The sequence below is a fragment of the Labeo rohita genome, chromosome 19 (genome assembly GCF_022985175.1).
Source record: "Labeo rohita strain BAU-BD-2019 chromosome 19, IGBB_LRoh.1.0, whole genome shotgun sequence".
NCBI lineage: Eukaryota > Metazoa > Chordata > Actinopteri > Cypriniformes > Cyprinidae > Labeo > Labeo rohita.
The window spans coordinates 36,537,420-36,559,240 of NC_066887.1; the positions used below are offsets into that span (position 1 = coordinate 36,537,420).

General features: G+C 27.6%; 1 protein-coding gene across 1 annotated transcript in view; it reads right to left on the reverse strand.

The window, feature by feature from the left end:
* The window catches only part of akap9 (A kinase (PRKA) anchor protein 9), a 134,170-nt gene that overhangs the window by 14,757 nt on the left and 97,592 nt on the right, over window positions 1-21,821 (reverse strand). The window contains 16 exon segments of the mRNA XM_051136960.1: window positions 1-151; window positions 1,736-1,901; window positions 1,997-2,135; window positions 2,216-2,377; window positions 4,193-4,384; window positions 4,462-4,586; window positions 5,974-6,034; window positions 8,337-8,715; window positions 8,717-8,817; window positions 10,746-10,880; window positions 10,968-11,012; window positions 12,387-12,533; window positions 12,617-12,661; window positions 14,033-14,167; window positions 14,266-14,716; window positions 17,425-17,894. Of these exon segments, the coding sequence (XP_050992917.1) occupies window positions 1-151; window positions 1,736-1,901; window positions 1,997-2,135; window positions 2,216-2,377; window positions 4,193-4,384; window positions 4,462-4,586; window positions 5,974-6,034; window positions 8,337-8,715; window positions 8,717-8,817; window positions 10,746-10,880; window positions 10,968-11,012; window positions 12,387-12,533; window positions 12,617-12,661; window positions 14,033-14,167; window positions 14,266-14,716; window positions 17,425-17,894 (2,904 nt within the window).

Sequence of the window (21,821 nt, forward strand, 5' to 3'; positions counted from 1 at the left end):
CTCCACTTCCTCTCTGTCGGTCTCTTCCTTTCTGTCAGACTTGCATTTCTCCTTCTCGAAGGCCCACTGCAGCTCTCTGGCTCTCTTCTGCTCTTGTGCCAGTCTGTCGTTCAGTGTGTCGACTTCAGCGGCCTTCAGTGACACCTCCGCCCTGTCACACACACACACACACATCAGCTTTATTCAGTTCTTAAAGCAACTCTATGTGTGTGTTTTTGTGAATCTGGAGTCCCTAGTATATATCACTGTTGTAATAAAAACAGCTGTACGTGTGCATTTGTTGTGCTGAAATGGAATTTTCCCCTTCTGCAGCATTTCGTACCATATATATAATATGCTAAATTCATGATTTGTCTGTGTAATACATATAAACATGTGACAAATAATGCTTCAAATAAAATGTATATAATATAAATAAATAAATATTATTTAACTATAAATATCATATGATAATATATTATTAATGATATTATTACTAATTACATAAATATTGATATTATTTTACTTGCACATTACAATGATGATATAAATATACAAAACATTTTAGTGAAAAACAGACAATTATTAAATTAAATATATTTAATTTTATAATATGAATAAATAAATAAATAAATATAATGCATGATTTATAATGTAATACGTTACAAATAACATTTTAGATAATATATTTAATATAAATTATAAAATAAATAAAATAAATAAATATTATATTTAAAAATACATAATTATTATTATTATTATTATGAATTAGATTATTATTACATAAATATTTTCTATTATTTTACTCACATATTATAATGATGATATAATTAAAAAAAAACACATTTTAAGAAAATTATTTATATATTTTATATATAAATTATACACATTTTATTTTGTATATTTTGTCTTTATATATATATATATATATATATATATGTGTAATGCATGATTTGTCTATTTATACATATAAATATGTTACAATGTTTTACATATGTATTTAATATAAATTATATTACTTTTTCAAAACAACAAATATTATATATAAAAATATATTACCATTATTATTATTAATGATATTTTTATTAATAACAATTATTTATTACAGAAATATTTATGATTTTACTCACATATTACAATGATGATATAAACATACAAAAACAGAATATAAAATATATATATATATATATATATATATATATATATATATATATATATATATATATATATAAAAATACAGACAATTATTTATATAAAAAAATGTAAAATTAAAATAAGTAAATGATTTTAAATATTAAAAATTAAATTAATCAGAAAAATTAAAATAATTAAACTAATAATTAGTGTTAAAAAAATACTGCAAATAAAATAAAAAGGCAAAATTAAAATACATTTTAAAAGTAAAATGTTCAAAATGAATAATTAAAATCACAAAAAATGTCAAATAAAAATGATTATATAAAAATATATACCATATCAATTATATTATATTTTATATATATTTTAAATAAAAGTAAAAATAAAACAATTCTAATACAATTTAAGACTAAATGTAATTTAAAAACTAATTTTATGTTTAATAACACCATTTATTCCTTTATTTTCCTGTATTTTATAAAAATACAATTATTTATATAATTTATACATTTTAACTATAAATTATATATCTATTTTATTTGATATATTTTGTGTGTTGTGTGTGTGTGTGTGTGTGTGTGTGTGTGTGTGTGTGTGTGTGTGTGTGTGTGTGTGTTACCTGAGTGTGTCGAGTTCTCTCAGGTGTTTGTGTTGTGATGTGAGAGCGCTCTCTAGCTCCAGTTTAGTCTGGTTCAGTTCAGTCTTCATTTCCTCCAGTCTATCAGAGCCGGGTTCGACCACAGCACTGGCCGGCATCGCTTTGACCTCCCTCTCGCTCTCCAAACCTGACGAACAAACAATACAAACTTTAATGAACTGGAAGCTGGAGCCGATATAGCCAGCATGAGCACTAGCTGACAGCGCTGTGTGTGTGTCATACCGGCGGTGTCCTGATGGTGGCGCTGTGTTTGCTCTGCTGTGAGCGTGTGGAGCTGATCTCTGAGCTGCTGGATCTCTGAGCGCAGGCTGTTTCTGTCGGCGGAGCACAGAACTCCCATCAGCTCCCTGTGCCGCGCGTCCTGAACACAACAACAAACACTTCACGATCTGTGCTTACATTAATGTCTAATGTTTACGTTAAAGCGTGGCGTATGCTAACCTGTTCCGCTAGCGCTCTCTCCAGCTGGTTGAGATGAATGACAGCATCAGCCGTGTCCAGACGCTCCAGATGAGAGTATAAGACGTTCTTCAGCACGTCTCGCTCGTCAACAAACACCTGCTGAACGGCCGTAAGCAGCTCCGCTCGCCAGTCGCCATCAACCTACAAACACGAGAACACGTCAACGTCTCGACTAGCACAGTACGGACGATCAAACATGCAAAAATAAAAATAAACAATAATATAAAGGAATCATTGGATTGATCAAACGCATTTTTAAATTTAGTTCTAAATTAATTTTTTTGTATTACCACTATTATTTATTGAATTTTATAATATTTTTATTATATAATGTTTTTATTATTATTTATTTTATTTACTTTGCTATTTTTTCATTGACTTATTTATTTATTTTTAAATGAATATATATATTTTTAAATTTAGTCTTTTAATCTCTGTGATTTTTAAACCAATGATGTTATTTCCATGTTGCACAAAGTAAAAATTTGTAAAAAAAAAAAAAAAAAAAAAAAAACAAATTTCTAAAAAAGTAAATATGGAAATAATGTATAAATGTGCAATGTTTAAAAATAAATGAATGTATACATAAATATAGAAATAAAAAATAAGTGATGAAATAAATATTCAAAATTAAGTTAAAATCAATAGAAATAAAAACAAGATAATTCACAAAGGAAAAAGTAACACAAAAATTAATTTTAGACTAAATATAATTTTGTATATAATAAAATTAAAAAATGTATTTGTTTTATTACACAAAATCATCACTTCATCATTTTATATATATATATATATATATATAAAAAAAAAAATCAAACATGCAAAAATAAAAATAAATGATTACAGGAATATAAAAGAATAACTGAATTGATTAAATACATTTTTTAATTTAGTCCTAATTTATTATTTTTATTTATTTGAATATTTATTTACTTTATTATTTTTTCATTTATTGAGTTTTTTTAAATTAAAAATTAAATTAAAATCAACAGAAATAAACAATATAATTCACAAAGGTAAAAGTAATACAAAAAAGAATTCAGGACTAAATATAATTTAGCATATAATTAAAAAAAAATGTATTTGCTTTATTACACAATTTCATCATTGTCAGTTAGAAAATTATGATGAATATGATTTAAAATAAAAAAATCTAAATAAAACATACTAAAATTAATTAAATGAAAATGCAAAATTAAAATAAATAACTTTAAAATAAACTGAAACAAAACTGAATTAAACGTTAATGTAAAATTAAAAAATAAATCAAAATAAAATACTTCATAAAAAATAATAAAAATAAAAGAAATGTAAAATTAAATTAAGTAAATTATTTTAAATTAAATAAAAATAAACAATGCACCTTAAAATTAAATTAATCATAAAAATAACTCTAACCCTAACCCTATGTTTTTTATAAATAAAATAAAAAAATACTAAAAATAAAATAAGAATGCAAAATTAAAATACATACAGGACCAAATATGCAAAAATAAAAATAAACAATACTAGGAATATAAAATTACTGAATTGATTAAATACATGTTTAAATTTAGTCCTAGATTTATTTTTGTATTACTCTTACCCCTATTGTTTATTATTTTTATTTATTAGAATTTTTATTTTATTTATTTTATTATTAAAATGATCATATAATTGTAAATACATAATTATAAAAATATTATACTATATTAAAATAAAAATAAGTAAAAATAAAACAATTATACTAAAATTTATTTAGGATTAAATGCAATTTAAAAGTGAAATCACACAATTTATTGCATTTTTTCTCCTATTATTACATTTATTTATTATTTATTAAGTATATTTATTCATATATTTATTATTTATTTCTACAAGAGTTCATGTATAATTAAATTCCGGACAAAACTCGTCAAAAGTGCAGGTGTAAGTCAGTGCGCTGTATTGTGAAGGCTGTGGTTTGTGTGTGTTCACCTGTGTGTCGGCGCCGCTCTGCAGTTTGCTGATGAGGAGCTTCAGGGACTCGACGGTGTTGATGAGGGCGTCTCTCTCTTTGCTCCAGCTCTGAGGAGGAAGCGTCGCTCCGGGTCGATCGGCTTCAGCCAGCGGCAGCTCAGACAGCGACAGCACCTGCATCCCCTCCTGATGGACCTCGCGCAGCAGGTTCTGTGCGAACGGCTCCGTTAGCTCCTCATTCGCTCCACGTGTTCGTTATACAGTCAGACATTCTCCAGGAAACTCACCTTGATTCTGTCCGGCAGGACGTCCGGCTCCACGTCTCGGCGCGCTCCTTCAGGTGTGCTGCGATACTCCTGCTGCAGGTGAGCCTGATCGTAACCCGTGCGCTGACTCCAGTCTGAACTGCTGTCTGTGACACACACACATAAGAAACTGATCAAACTGATGTTCCAAAATATTTCTATTTCAAATAAAAGTTGCTCTTTGGAACTTTCTATATATATATGTTAATCCTGAAAAATAAAATGTTTGACCGTTTCCTTAAAAATATTATTCAGCACAACTGTTTTCAACATTGATACACTTGTTACACTTGTTTCTTGTTACACAGAATGTTACATTTTGCATTTTAGAATGTTACATTTGACCATTTCAGTATTACATTTCACAATTTTAGAATGTTACATGTGGAGGTTTTGGAATGTTACATTTTGTCATTTCAGAATGTTACAGTTTGGCATTTTAGATGTGTATGTCACATAAATGCTGTTCTTTTGAACTTTCTATTCATGTTTAAATCCTGAAAAATAAAATCTACCATTGTTTCCACTAAAATATTAGTTTTTTTCTTCACTTTTTCTTCACTTTTTTTCTTTATTAGTTTGAGCAGCAAATCAGCATATTAGACTGATTTCTGATGGATCATGTGACACTGAAGACTGGAGTAATGATGCTGAAAATTCAGGTGACAGAAATAAATTTTATTAGAATAATATTAGAATAAATTAGAATAATATTTTACATTTTTTACTGCATTTTCAATCAGATAAATGCAGCCTTGGTGAGCAGTTTTTGTTGTTTTTTAAATCAGTTTTTATTTTGTATTTAACGATTTATTTTTTATAAATAATATTTATTAATTTTAATTGTAAAGTTTTAGTAATTTTGTCGTGTATTTTTTGGTGTCATTTAGATGTCATTGCGGTACTAGATTTTATTTTTTGAGTCAGTTTTTATAACTGTTTTATTGTTTATTTTAATTTTAGTTAAAGTTTTACATTTTTTTTTGTCATTTTAGTGTCACCGGAGTACTATTATAGTTTTTATTATTTTTTTGAATCTGTTTTTATTTTATATTTTATAACAATTTTTTTATTTTATTAAAGAATTATAATATTAATTAATATTACTTTAATATAATATTCCTAATATCTATATCAAATGAATGTTTTCTATTCATCTGAGAATTCTGAAAAATAAAATGACTGTTTCCACAAAAATACTGGGCAGCACAACTGTTTTCAACAATGCTAATGATCAGAAATATTTCTTGAGCAGCAAATCAGCATATCAGAATGATTTCTGAAGGATCATGTGACACTGAAGACTGGAGTAATGATGCTGAAAAAAAATATTTTAAATATTTCATAATTTTGACAGTATTTTTGATTAATTAAATGCAGCTCTGATAAGCAGAACAGCAAAAATATTTTTAAATATTACAGACCTCAAATTTTTGTTTATAACCCAGAACATAAAATGAATATCTGTATTTAGAGTAATTATAAATCTCTTACCACTGGCGTATCCGTCTTTAAACGGAGAGACGGATGGACGTTCAGATCTCACTGACGGACCCTGACAAAGAAAAATAATCATCTGATATTACAAACAATCCACAACACATACAGACACAATATTTTATTTTAAAGGAGAATTTCAAAACTGACTCTGGTTTTATTGTGAATAATTCATCAGTGCATGTTATTTAAAAATGAACATCCTCAACTTCTCAAACAAGTTGAAATAATTTAAATATTAACTGAAATAAAATATACAAACACTTTTTCTTTATTAGCAAATTTTACTATATAAATATAAATTAAATACATTTTTTACTATATTAAATACATTTTATTTCAGTAGTTGCCAAGGCAACATTTCTCATTATTTAGTTTAACTTAATGAACTAAAATAAAAAATAAAACTGAAATTAATAATACAATTAATAAAAAATAAAAAATAAATAAAACCTATATAGACATATTCAAAAGAAAAGAAAAATGATTAAAACTTTAACTAAAATTAACATGAAAACAGTAAATATAAAAATTAAAAACTAATTCAAGTAATTAATAAAGAAGTACAGTCAAGGTATTTCTCATTTTCATTTAGTTTAACTTGAAGAACTAAACCCAGAAAAACAAAAATAAAAAATTACTTAAATATACAGACATTAACAATACAAAAAATGTAATTAATAAAAAGTAAATCACAATTAAAAATAAATAAAAATATAATAATTAAAAACTGAAACAAGCAAAAATTAATACAAAAATATATAGACATTAAAAATACAAAAAATGAAATAAAAATAAATACAAATATAATGAATAAAAATTAATTATAATGATTAACTTCTGAAACAAGCTGAAATAAGCTAAATATTAACTGAAATATATTTTATTTATAAAAACAATTCCTTTATACATTTTATTTCAACTAGTTGCCAAGGCAACATTTCTCATTTTTATAATAAAATAAAATGTAGTCTTTATTATTTTTAAAAATAAAATTTAATAAAAACTACACAGACATATTTAAAAGAAAATAAAAACGACAAAACCACAACTAAATTACTAAAACTTTAACTATATACAATGAAAATATAAAATATAAAATAAATAGATATAAAAAAAAATTAAAATTAAAAACAAATTAAAATAATTAATTAAAAACTACAGTCAAGGTATTTCTCACTTTCATTTAGATTAACTTAATTAACTAAAAATGTATAAACATTAAAAATACAAAAAATAATTAATAAAATGATTCAAATGATTAGTTTCTGAACTTCTGAAACAAGTTGAAATAAGCTAAATATTAGTTAAAATAAAATATACAAAAACTTACACTTTTATTTTAGAATTTTACTTTTAAATACATTTTATTAATAAATTTTACTTCAGCTTGTTGCCAAGGCAACATTTCTCATTTTTATTCCGTTTAACTTGAACTAAAACTGAAATTAATAATAAAATAACGATTAATAAAAACTATATAGAGATATTTAAAACAACATAAAAATGAAAAAAAAAAACAACAAAATTACTAAAACTAACTAAAATTAACATGAAAATAGAAAATAGAAAAATTAAAAACTAATTCAAATAATGAACTAAAAATGTATAAACATAAAAAAATACAAAAAAAGAATGAATAACAATTAAAATACATAAAAAAAATACTTAAAAACTACCTGAAATAATTACCCGAATAAAATAAAATAAAAATAAAATATACAAAAACTTACACTTTTATTTTATAATTTTATTTATAAATAACTTTTATTTTTATTTTTATTTATTTAGTTTAACTTGACGAACTAAAATAAAACTGAAACTGAAATTAATAATAAAATAAAAATTAATAAAAACTATATGGAGATATTTAAAAGAATATAAAAATGACAAAAACCCAACAAAATGACTAAAACTTTAACTAAAATTAACATCAAAATAGAAAATATAAAAATTAAAAACCAATTCAAATAATGAATAAATAAACTACAGAACTTCATGAACTAAAATAATTAAACAAATAAAAAATAATAAAAATAAATTAATATGATGTAAATTATATAAATATATAAACGTATTAATTTAAATATAAATACAAAAATAATTTATTAAAAACTAATTCAAATTATTATGTCATTCTTGAACAAATAAAAAATAATAAAAATAAATTAATATGATGTAAATTATATAAATATATAAACGTATTAATTTAAATATAAATACAAAAATAATTTATTAAAAACTAATTTAAATTATTATGTCATTCTTGAAAAAAAAAAAAAAAATTAAATAACAAAAAATGTCAAATTAAAGTAATGAAATAACTAAACTAAAACTAATGAAATAAATGAATATCTGACCTCTGCGGTCCTGAGTTTGTGGACGGCGTCTCTGAGCGCTCGGCACTCGTCCTCCAGCTGCTGGTTTTCTCTCTTGAGGCTTTCGCTCTCTGCGATGTGTCTGGCCTCCATGTCCATGATCTCGGCCGCGTGCAGCTCCTGCATCTGTCCGATCTTCTCCTCGTATCCCGCCATCATCTCCTCCACCTCCTCGGCTCCGGACGGCTCCGTCTGCGTACACGCGTCCACGCGGGACGGGCCCCGGGTCCCGTTCGCAGACGAGGAGCTCTCCGATCGGTCCGTGGAGTTCGTGCGAGTAATGGACGGCTTGTCTTTTCTCGCGTCTGTGCTTCTGTCTGTCCCCATGATGCTCTCTGTTGTCTCCTTTCTTTTTAGGCTGGGACGGCGGTTGTTGTAGCAGCAGCTCCTCACTGGATTTGGCCAAAGTGGTCTGGAGCTCCTGAACTTTGTCCTTCAGCTCAGCGATGGAAACGTCTCTGACCTGAGAAAGACAACAAGAGCTTCACATCACCACACGCTGACTTACATCTGTGTTTCTATTAATAGATCAACATTAAAGTTTCAGGTAAGTTCAGCTTTGAGACTTTGGTTTTGTGCATTATTTGGCTGCTGTCACTCAATCAAAACATAACATAATAAAATCAATTAAAATCAAAAATGTAAAAAAAAAAAAAAATAAAACACTTATTAAAATTAATTAATTAAAGCACAGTTTAAAATTTAGAGGAAAAAACAAACCGAAATAAACACTTAATTAAATTGTAAAAAAATATATAAAAACGTAAAATAATTAAATTATAAATTAATATTCAAAAATAGTAAATTAGCAAAATAGTACATTTAAAAAAATTAAAATTAACAAAATGCTCTATAAAAAAGTACATTTAAATATATATAACACTAAACCATGAAAATAAAACATACTAAAATGTAAATCATAAAAATGTAAATTTCAAATAAATAATTTAAAAATAAAAAGTAAATAAAATACTTAATAAAAATGTAAAATTTAAAGAAAAAGCACCAAAAAATAAACTAAAATAAACACTTGATAAAAATGAATAAAACAATAAAAATCTAATATAACTGAATGGCAAACTAACATTAACAAAACAGTAAATTACTTAAAAAATAATAAAAAAAAAATTAATTACAATAAAAATAATGCTCACTAAAAATAAAAATAAAAATACTAAATAATAAAAAATGTAAAATAAAACACAACCATCAAAATAAAACATACTAAAATTAAATAAAATCATAAAAATGTAAACTTCAAATTAATCATTTTAAAATATACTTAAAACACTTTTAAATTAAATATTTTAATGAAATCATAGTTTTAAAATTTAGAAGGAAAGCAAACAAAATAAAAAATTTATAAAATAATAAAAATATAAAATACTTAAATGATGAATGAACATTAAAAACACTAAATTAGTAAAATAGAAAATTAAAAACAATCAAAATAAAATGCTCAATGAAATTCATTAATAAAACATATAAATTTAAATAAATAACACTAAACCATCAAAACCACACTAAAGAGTGATTTAAATCATAAAAATGCAGCTTTCAAATAAATAATTTCAAAACAAAAAAATAAATAAAATACTTAATAAAATGGAATTAATTTAAATACTTAAATCAGTGTAAAATTCTGAAGAAAAAACAGACAAACCAAAATAAACACTTGATAAATAATGAATAAAATAATACAAATGTAAAATAATACTAAATGACAAAAATAATAAAAATGTAAAATAATTAAATGATAAACTGACATTACAAAAACCAGTAAATTAGTCAAATAAATAATCTACACAAAAAATCCTATATTAAATGCATTAAATAATAAAAAAGTACATTTAAATAAATAACCCTAAACCACTAAATATTTAGTAAACATTTAAATAACATTATTTTGAAATGAAAACAAAATAAAACACAGTAAAAATGATTAAAATAAGAATGTAAAATTAAAATGCATTTTAAAATAAAGACTAACAAATTAAGTGCTTGATGAAAATTAATAATTGATTAAATCATAAAAAAGCAAAAAATATTAAATCTAAATAATTTAAATAATTTTGAAATAAAAACAAAAATCAACTTAATCATTAATTTATAATTAAACTAAATAAATCATTTTAAAATAATTTAGACACATTAACGAGAGATTTTTAAACTACAATCTTACAATTAAAAAAATAAAGTTTCCAAAATTCAAAGACATACTTCTGAACACGGCTTTCTGAACATCTATATCACTGATATACATGTTAAATGTAATGACACATGTTTGTATTAAAGATCAGATTAATGTTTAAAGTTTGATGATTAAAGTTGTTCCTTAATCAACCACTAGAGGGAAGCAGCAGCTTTAATCTACAAGTTGACAGGAAGTACCTCGATCTCCTCCTGCAGTTTGAGGCTGCGCTCCCGGTAGCTGTTGAGCTCCTCTTTGGTGGCGGCCGCTTCACCTTTGACCTCCTGCAGCTCCTGCAGCAGCTCCGCCGTGGACCGATCGCCCTCCTGCGACGCCTGCGGACAAAACAGCACGGGTTAAAGGTCAAAGGTCAAAGCGAACGTCCAATCGGATCACGAGGAGAAGCGGCGGAGGAGACTCACCCTGTGCAGCTGATCCTTCAGCAGAGCCAAACTCATCTCTCGCTCCTGGACACACACGTGATTCTTAGCACCGCTTATTATTACAACTTTATTATTAGACTGTCTCGCAACATGCTAACAACACGCTAGCAACATTCTAACTACATGTTAATCATGCTGACAAGATGTTAGAAACTTGCTTATCATGCTAATAACTCCTTAATCATGCTAACATCATGCTAGTAATTTGCTAATCATGCTAACAACATGCTAATAAGTTAATCATGGTAACATGTTAGTGACATACCAATCATGTTGGACACATGCTAATCATGCTAAAAACATGGTAACAACCTGCTAGTAACATGCTAATCATGCTAGCAATATGCAAATGGCTTGGAAGTCATGCTATTAACATACTAGCAACATGCTAGTAACATGCTAATCATGCTAGAAGCATGTTAGCAATATGCAAGTGACTTGCAAGCCATGCTAGAAACATACTAGCAACACGCTAATAACATGCTAATCATGCTAAAAACATGTTAACAACCTGCTAGTAACTTGCTAATCATGCTAGAAACATGCTAGCAATATGCAAGTTGCGTAAATCCCGCTAGCAACAAGGTAGCAACTTGCTGGTCATTCTAGAAACATGCTAACAACATAAACATGCTAGAAACCGACTAACAACATGCTAGTAACTTGTTAATCATGCTAGAAACAGACTAGCAATATGCAAGTGGCTTGCAAGTCATGCTGTTAACATGTTAATCATGCTAAAACGTGTTAACAACATGCTAATAACACGCTAATCATGTTAGAAACATACTAGCAACATGCTAATAACATGCTAATCATGGTAAAAACAGACTAGTAACATCCTATTAACTTGTTAATCATGCTAGAAACATGCTAGCAACGTGCTAATCATGCTAGAAAAATAAATACTTGCTAGTCATGCTAATAACACGTAAATCCTGCTAGCAACAAGGTAGCAACTTGCTGGTCATTTTAGAAACATGCTAACTACATGCGAAACATGCTAGAAATAGACTAACAAAATGCTAGTAACTCGCTAATCATGCTAGAAACACGCTAGCAACATGCTAGTGCTAAACATAAACATGCTAGAAAAACTGTTAGAAACATGCTAACTACATTTTAATCACGCTAGCAACACACTAATCATCTAATCTATATAAAGTTCAAAACTTCAAGCTTTTACAGCTGCTTCAAACGTTCAGGCTAGAATTTCTAAAGCCACAACCTAAAGTTTGTCTTGACGAACTCGTTTATGTAGTTATAAGTAAACGTGAAACTAATCAAACTTTTATTTTGATGGAAAACCACACATGTACCACATACACTTATTTGATAACGTGATTCTGTTTTCATTTGTGTCTCAGACGTGAGTTTGAGCTGTGAAACACTACAGACCTGCAGCAGCTCCTGCAGTCTGACGCTCTGCTCCCTGCTGCTCTCCAGCTCCTGCTGTGTGCTGCTCACTTGACCTTTGACCTCCTGCAGCTCCTGGAGAACTTTAGCCGCCTCGGCTGCGTCTTCTTCTCGCGTGCTCGCCGTGACCTGCGGGTGACAAACAGGACGTGGAGGTTTAGCGCCGAGCAAACGTGACGTGTGGCGTGACGTGCCGAAGTTTTATTCTCTACCTGGCTGAGAGTCGTCTGGAGCTGCGTGATCGTGCTCTCCTTCATCTGATGAAGAAACAAAAGATAAAATGATCAGAAACACACCTGTTATACATTAATAATAAAAAAAAGTAAATAAATAACACTTAACCATCAAAATAAAACATACCAAGAGGACATTAAATAAAAATACTACATTAAAATTATTTTGAAATACAAAAAATAAAACATTCAGTAATTTTTTTTAAATACTAGGAATGTAAAATTAAAATACATAGATTATAACAAAAAAACTTGATAAAAAATGAATAAAATAATAAAAATGTAAAATAATTAAATCATAAATTAACATTAAAAAATATAGTATTATATTAGTAAAATGGTAAATGAAAAGAATGTGCTCACAAAAATTAATTGAATAATATAATAATGTAAATAATACTAAACCATCGAAATAAAACATGCCAAAAAGTAATTAAACCATAAAAAAATGATATCTAAATGACTTTGAAATAAAACATACAACTTTTAGTAAAAAAAAATTCAAAATAATAAGAATGTAACAACTGTAAAGTCAAATCAAAATTAAGCACTTGATGAAAGTTAATAATTGATAAAATCATAAAAATGTGAAAAATAAATAAATAAAAATTAATTAGTTATTAAGTTATTAATTCATAAAAATATTACAATGACATTTTTTTTAATTAAAAATTAAGTAAAAATCATTAAAATAATATGAATGTAAAAGTAAAATACATAGAAGATTTTAACAAAAAAAATAAACACTTGAAAAAAAATTCACAAAATAATAAAAATGTAAAATAATTAAATCATAAATTAACATTAAAAATAGTAAACGAGTAAAATACTAAATTAAAAAATAATCAACATAAAACATGCTCACTAAAATTCATGAATAATATAATAATGTAAATAAATAATGCTAAACCATCAAAATAAAAGTGTTACTAAATCATACAAATATTACGTTAAAATTATTTTGAAATAAAAAATAAAACATTTAGTAAAAATTATTAAAATAAAAAAAATAAAAGAATGCAAAATTGTAAAGACAAATTAAAATTAGGCACTTGATGAAAATTAATAATTGGGGAAATCATAAAAATGTAAATTATAAATAAATAAAAATTTATTCAAACCATAAAGACTAAAATTAAAATAAAAACAGAAAATGTCAAATAAAAACTAATTTAAACTATTAACAAAAACTACAATAGTATATCAGTGGCACTAAAAACAGACAGAAACAGCACCAGTTTTGACTCATTCTACTCTTATTTGAGTTTTTCTGCTGTTCAGGAATAACAGCATCGATCCAACTTCCTTCTTTACACTACACTACACAGATTGCATAAAGCAGCACACATGAAGAATAGTGTGTGCTATAAGAAGAGCAGGACGTGGCGTTTGTACCTCAATGTCCTCCTGAAGCTTGTGGCTCAGTTCTCTGAAGCAGTTCAGCTCCTCTTTAGTAGACGCAACTTGACCTTTGACCTCCTGCAGCTCCTGCATCAGCTCTGACATTGACTGACCGCTCTCATCTGACACCTGGATGGACAATAAGTATGTCATGCAGACATATGGCCTGACTAGCAAAAAGTTTGCTCTAGTTAACAGTCCTATATCTGAATATAGCAGTGACGCACCTCAGTGGACGTCAGCGGCCTGTGATGGGTTGGTTTGGTTCTCATTTGGTTCAGTAGGTCGATCATCACGCCTAACCTCCTCTCGTACTCCACCACCTCCTCCTCGGAGCTGCTCAACAGCTGCTTCTGCAGCTCCTGGTCCTTCTGCATGCCGCTCAGACCCTCCTCCAGCTCCTTCAGCCTCTCCGTCAGCAGGTTCACCTTCCCCGCGGAGGCCGGCGTCGACGCGCCGTCCTGCGCCGTGAGGCCCTCCGACCGCAGCTGCGCGCTGGGGCCCGTGGCTTCTCCTGCGTGAGCCTCAGCGTGGAGCTCTTTGGTTTGCGTCTGGACGGCTTCCAGTTGTGCTTGACTGACCAGAACGGCGGCCACCTTCTCCCTGAGTTTGTCCTCCAGCTGAGCCACTTTAGCGTAAAGAGCGTCGGCGTCCGTCTGCGCTTGTTCCACCTTCAGCCTGCAGAAGTTTGAATTTCGTTAGCTGGAATTTAGTCTTCGTCCTGTGTCAAATTTGTTTTTCTTTCAACCTGTCCTGTTTTATATTTAGTCCATTTTTAGATGACTAAAACTGCTGCATAATGGTCAAACTGAGAATTACAATTTTATAATTCTATGATTACTGTTCATTATTGCTATAAATCTGGCAAGCGTAACCATGAAAATTTGTGGAGGTCTAAATTTGTCCTTGCAAAACATTTTGGATACAAAGAGTTTGTGTTTTAAAACCAATTTTTTCTCTTTTTTTTTTTTGTCAAACTTCTTAAAACAGTCACAGTATTTAATGATGTCTACATCTCGGAAAAAAAATGGTCGTCAACAAAAATTTTTTGCCATAGTTTTTTTTTTTACTGAATTAACACTAGATGAGGGGATTTAAACTTTTGACATCTGGCAACCCAAGGCATAAACTTGTGGAAATCTTTTTTGTTTTTGTTGAAAAAAATACATAGAGAAATTTTGGATGTTTTTATTTTTAAACCACATTTTTGTTGCGTGTTTTTTGTCAACAATACTTCATATCTCAATATTGTCGCAGTTTGCCTTTAATGATGTCAGTTTCATCTTGTCTTAGTCATGGAAAAAACGTTTTCTTTAACAAAATTAACACTAAACGGGGGACTGTTTAGGGGGGACTCTTGACATCTGGCAACCACAACTATGAAAGCTTTTTTTAACTTATGTTTTTTTTCTGCTTATTTTTGTTGAAGAATATACAGTATAGAGACATTTTGGATACAGAGAGATTATTTTTTGAAACTAAATATTATTCATATCTTTTATTGTCAACAATATTACATATTGATATAGTCAATGTTTAATAATGTGTTTATTGTCTTGAGGGAATATTTTTTTATATATTTGTTTTGTTAATATTTTTTTTAACTACATTTCAGTTGCATATATATTATATATTTTATATGATTTTGCATGCTGATATAGTCACAGTGTTTAAATTCTGTCAGTGCTGTCTTATAAAAAAAAACGGTCGTCATTGGATATTTTTGGTTAATTTTTTGTTAGCGAATTAATACCAGATTGGGGGATTTACACTCCTGAAATCTGGCAACTGCAACATTGAAACTTGTGGAGGTCTAGATTTTTTTTTTTTCCCTGAATATAGTGAAATTTTGCATAGTTTTATTTTTTTTTTTTTTTTTAAATCAAAGATTAAAAAAAAATCTCAATATCTCAATATAGTCATCTCGATAAAAAAAAAAAATTGCTACCAAATTAACATTAGAAAACGGGATTTAAACTCTTGACATCAGGCAACCCAATGCATGAAAACTTGTCTTTTTTTGTTTTGAAGAAAATCTAGAGAAATATCTCAATATTGTCACAGTATTGTCAGTTTAAAGATTGTCAGTGTCATCTTGTGCATCTGCAACCATTTAGATTCGTGGAGGTTTATATTTTTTGTTAAAAAAATATATAGAGAAATTTGGGATACAGATATTGGGATATTGGGAAGTACATTTTAGTGCCGTGTTTTATTTTCTACAATATTACATATTGATTTAGCCAGTGTTTAAAGATGTCCGTATCGTCCTGGGAAAAAAAAAGTTGTCAACAAATGTTTTTCACCACAGTTTTGTCAACAAATTAACACTAAATAATGGGAATTTAAACTCTTGATATCTGGCAACCTATATTTTTCTCCTCTTTTTTTCATTGAAAAAAAAAATTGCATATAGAGTTTTTAAAATTTTTTTATATTACATTTTAGTTGCATATTTTGGTCACTGACACTGCATATTGATACAGTCAGAGTGATCGTTTAATGATGTCATCTCATTATGTAAAAAACACTGTCAAGGAATATTTTTCATCATTGTTTTCGTTATCAAAGTTAACACTAAATAGGGGGATTTACACTTTACATCTGGCAACCGCAACTAGAAAAACTTGTGGAGGTTTATATTTTTTTCCTACTATTTTTTGTTAAAAAATATATAGAGATACTTGGGATACAGAGATTATTTTTTAAAGTACATTTTAGTGCCGTCTTTTACTGTCAACAATATTACATATTGATATCATGTTAAAAAAAAACTGTCAGGAATATTTTCATCATTGTTTTTGTTAACAAAATTAACACTTTAATAATTAACATCTGGCAACCCAGGAACTCACAAAAGTCTAGATTTTTTTGGTCCCTTGTGGAGATTTTATCCAATTTTTTGATGAAGAATATATCGAGAAATTTTTTGATACAAAGAGATTATTTTTTAAACTACATTTTGGCGTTTTTTTATTGTCAACAATATTACATATTAATATAGTCAGTTAGTGTTTAATGATGTCTGTATCAACAAATATTTTTTCCATAATTTTTGTCAACGAATAAACACTAAAAAGGGGATTTAAACTCTTGACATCTGGCAACCACAAGCATGAAAACTCACAAAGGTCTATATTTTTTCTCCAAGTACATATCGAGAAATTTTATATATAGAGATTTTTTATTATTTAAACTACATTTTAGTTGCATATTGTTTTCGTTAACAAATTAAAACTATATAGGGGGATTTACACTCTTGACATCTGGCAACCCAGGCATTTATTTATTTATTTATTTTAAACTATACTTCATTCTCTTTAGTCAGTGATACTGGATGGTCGTCAAGGAATATTTTCAGCAGTTTTGTCGTAATGAACACTAACCTGCAAGCGCGCAGCTCCGAGTCCTTCTCCTCCACGCTGGTCTCGAGCTCCTCCACGCGCCGACTCAAGCTCGTCACCCTCGACCCCGCGCTCTCCTCCAGCGCCTGAACCTGAGCCTGGACCACCACAAACGCGGCCGTCTTCTCCCGCAGAGCCTCCTCCAGCTCCGTCACCGTCTCCTCCTGCAGACGCTCGTATTGGCTCCGCAGCGAGCGGTGCGCGGACTTCAGCGTGTCCAGCTCCGTCGTGACCTCGTCCATCTTCTGCTTCATCTCGTCGTACTCGTCCTTGGCCTCGTCCTGCTGCTGCTTGTGCTCGATGTGCGACAGCTCCTGCTGGAGTTTCTCGATGACGGCGTTCAGCTGCTCCACCTCCTCCTCGTTGTTCCTCTTCAGACGCTCCTGCTCGCTCCGCAGACACTCCACCTGCGCCTCCAGCTCACGGAGAGCCTCGTCCTTCACCTCCACCACCTGCAGACCAACAGATGAGCTCAGAGGAAATTCGCCTTTTACTTCCTTTGGGTTTAAACTGAGAGTATTCCAGAATCGCTCACCCCAGAATGAAAATCATTTAGCATGTCGTTCCAACTCAGTATTGTTTTATATAGGAAATATTTGGTCAAATGTCTGAGCTGCTGTTTCACAAACAGTTAAAGCTGATGGTTTACTGCCAAGATTCAAAAAGAAAACCAAAAACAATTTTTAAAGGTAGTGATGCACCAATATTAATAAATAAATAAATAATTAAATAAATAATTTATTATTATTTTGTTCAACTGAAAGCAAAATATTAAAAAAAATTCTATTTATTTACATTTTAAGAGCTCTATGAAAATTTTTTAACAATTTTTTTTCCCACAAATTCCACTTTATTTCCCCTAATTTTGTTTTCCATTTTTTTGTTTCAATTTTTTATGATGTTATAATAATAATAATAATGAAATCATACGACTTTTTAATGTCATTTTATTTTAAAAATTGTTTTATTTTTATTTTACGCATTCTTATTTTTTCCACAAATTCCATTTTATTTCCCCTAATTCAAAAAGATTTCTCCTAAAAATTTACTTTTTTTTTTACTGAAATTGAAAGGAAAGCATTCTATAATGCAAATTTATCATTTTAATGGTTAAATTAAAATGTAATAATTAAAAAACAACTGAAATCATACAACTTTTTAACATAAATTTATTTTTAAAATTATTTTTATTTTATAAAATTTTATTTTTTCCACAAATGCTATTTTAATTTCCCCTAATTCTAAAATCTCCCATAAATTCTATTTTTTAAAACTGAAATTGAAATGAAAGCATTCCAATTTATAATTTTAATGGTTAAATTACATTTTAATAATTAAAAAACAATTGAAATCATAAAACTTTGTAACGTAATTTTATTTTTTTAGTTATGTTTCAATTTTATTTAATGAAATTTAATTTTTCCACAAATTTCATTTTGTTTCCCCTAATGCTAAAAATTCCCCCTAAAAATTCCTTCTTTTAAAATGGAAACTGAAATGAAAGCATTCCAATTTATCATTTTAATGGTTACATTAAATTTCAGTGATTAAAAACCAACTGAAATCATAAAACTTTGTAATGTATTTTTTTTATTCTGTTTTATTTTTTATTTTATGAAATGTTAGTTTTCCCACAAATTGAATATTATTTCCCCTAATTCTAAAAATTCCTTTTTTTAAACTGAAATTTAAATGAAAGCATTCCAATTTATAATTTTAATCGTTACATTAAATTTTAATAATTAAAAACCAACTGAAATCATAGAACTTTTAAAAATAATTTTAAAATAAAAAAAAGTAAGTTTTATTTTTATTTTATAAAATTTTATTTTTTCCACAAATTCCATTTTAATTATTTTTTTAATATGCTATAAAAATCAGAAAGCATGTCTAGTAAATGTAATGTTTAATGATTAAGTTTTATTTAATTTTTATGTATTTATTCATTTCTTTCTTTCTTTTTTATTTATTTATTTATTTTTTTACTAAACAGGGTGCTATGAAATGTTTAATTTTTTTCCAGAAATTTTGTGTTGTCTGCATTTACAAAAATTAAATAAAGGCCAAAAAATAAATACATTTCGGTGAATCGCTAATTAACTGTGTGATCATAAAGCTCGTGAATTTTTTTCTATTCTTCTGAATAACTGACGAGTTCATGGTTCATTGATCACAGGACATCAGCAGGAATACACAGCATGAGTTATATGAATTACTATAGTATCGGCAGTATAAAACACTACACACTTTCATCTTATGAAAAACACAAGCTCAGACATTGTGCATAACAGCATGGTGTGCATTTCATGGAAAAATGGGAATAATAGTGAGTTGGAAGAACATAAGCGCAAGTAAATGATGACAAAATATTCATTTTTGAAGATATATTGCTTTAAGATTCTAAAAGAACATTTGAGCACCACAATTTCATTTATTCATTAAAATCACAGGTAATCTGATCTGCGTTTGTAACTGTGTGTTCACTCGCCACAAAACACTGTAAGACTCAGGAATTTATGTCATTTCGCTGTGAAAACACCCTTTGACTCACATATATCAGTGCTGCAATAAATACCTCAAGCAATATTTCATCCACATATAAACACTCTGTCATCATCAACTCACATGAGTTAAGGAACAAAAATCAGACAGTAAACCGGCTGCTCTCGTCCATACAGTGAAAACACACAGAGACCAGAAAACTGGAGCAAATCAGATCTGAGTTACTGAAGACTTGAACTATAGAGCGTGACAGGATTATTATAAAATACTAAAACTAAAAAAAAAAAAAAAAAAATTTTAATAAATAAAATCAATAAAGACAAAGAAAAAAAAACAACTAAAAAATATAAAGGACAACAAAGTTATTATCAATGACTAAAACTAAAAATATACTTTAAATAAAATAAATAAAAACAACAGACATTTTAACAAAAAACTATTAAATAAACTTTTAAATATAGAGCATGACAGGATTATTATAAATTACTAAAACTAAAAAAAAAAAATTAAATAAAATTAATAAAAACAATAGACATTTTAACAAAAAAAACACATTGAAATATAGAGCACGACAGGGTTATTATAAATAACTAAAACTAAAAAAAAACCTTTAAATTAATTTAATAAAAACAACAGACATATTTTACAAAAAAACGTTGAAATACAGAGCACGACAGGGTTATTATAAATAACTAGAACTAAAAAAAAAAAACCTTTAAATGAAATAGATAAAATTAATAAAAACATTTTAACAAAAAAAACAACAAAAAACTTTTAAATATAGAGCATGACAGGACTATTATAAATAACTAGAACTAAAAAAAAACACTTACAAATATATAAAATTAATAAAAACAATATAAATTAACAAAAAATAAATAAATAAACTGAAATATAGAGCACGATAAGGTTATTATAAATAACTAAAACTAAAAAAAAATACTTTAAAATTAATAAAAACAACAGACATTTTAACAAAAAAAATTAATAAACTTAGAAATATAGAGCATGTCATGGACTATTATAAATAACTAAAACAAAATAAATACTTTAAATGAAATAAAATTAATAAAATTAATAAAAAATATAAATATTTTTAAAAACAAACTCTGAAATATAGAGCATGACAAGGTTATAATAAATAACCAAAACTAAAAAAAAAATTAATTAAAATAAAATTAATAAAAACAACAGACATTTTAACAAAAAAATACTTTAAATAAAATAATTAAAAATTAATAAAAACTACAAAAATATTTTAACAAAAAAAAAAAATGAAATACAGAGCATGACAGGGTTATTATAAATAACTAAAACTAAATTTTTTTTTAAATAAAATTAACAAAAACCACAGGCATATTTTAACAAAAAAACGAAATATAGAGCACGACAAGGTTATTTTAGTTGACTGAAACCTTAAAAAAAAAGTTACTATTTGTTACTTAAAATAAATGATTTAAAAAGTAAACTTATTTTATGTAAGATAATTGCCAAGTTTAACTTGATGTACTAAAATAAATCAAACTAAAATTTAAATAAAAATTAAAAAAACATACATACATATTTAAAAAAAAAAAAAAAAAAAAAAAAAACTAATAAAAACGACAAACACACAGATTTACTATAACTAAAATTTTAATTAAAATATAAATTAAAAAATATTCTTTAAAAAAAGGTATATAAATGATACTGCTTGCATTTTTTTTTTTATAATATCATGTCATTTTGACTGCATTTGTCGCCATTCGCTTCCACTGTCTGGAAAAGAGCAGCCTGGACATTCTCCTAAACATCTTATTTCATGATCCACAGACTAAACGTGTGTTTTTTTTCTTTTTGGGTTGAACTATCCCGTTCACCAGCAGGGTGTGAGATGA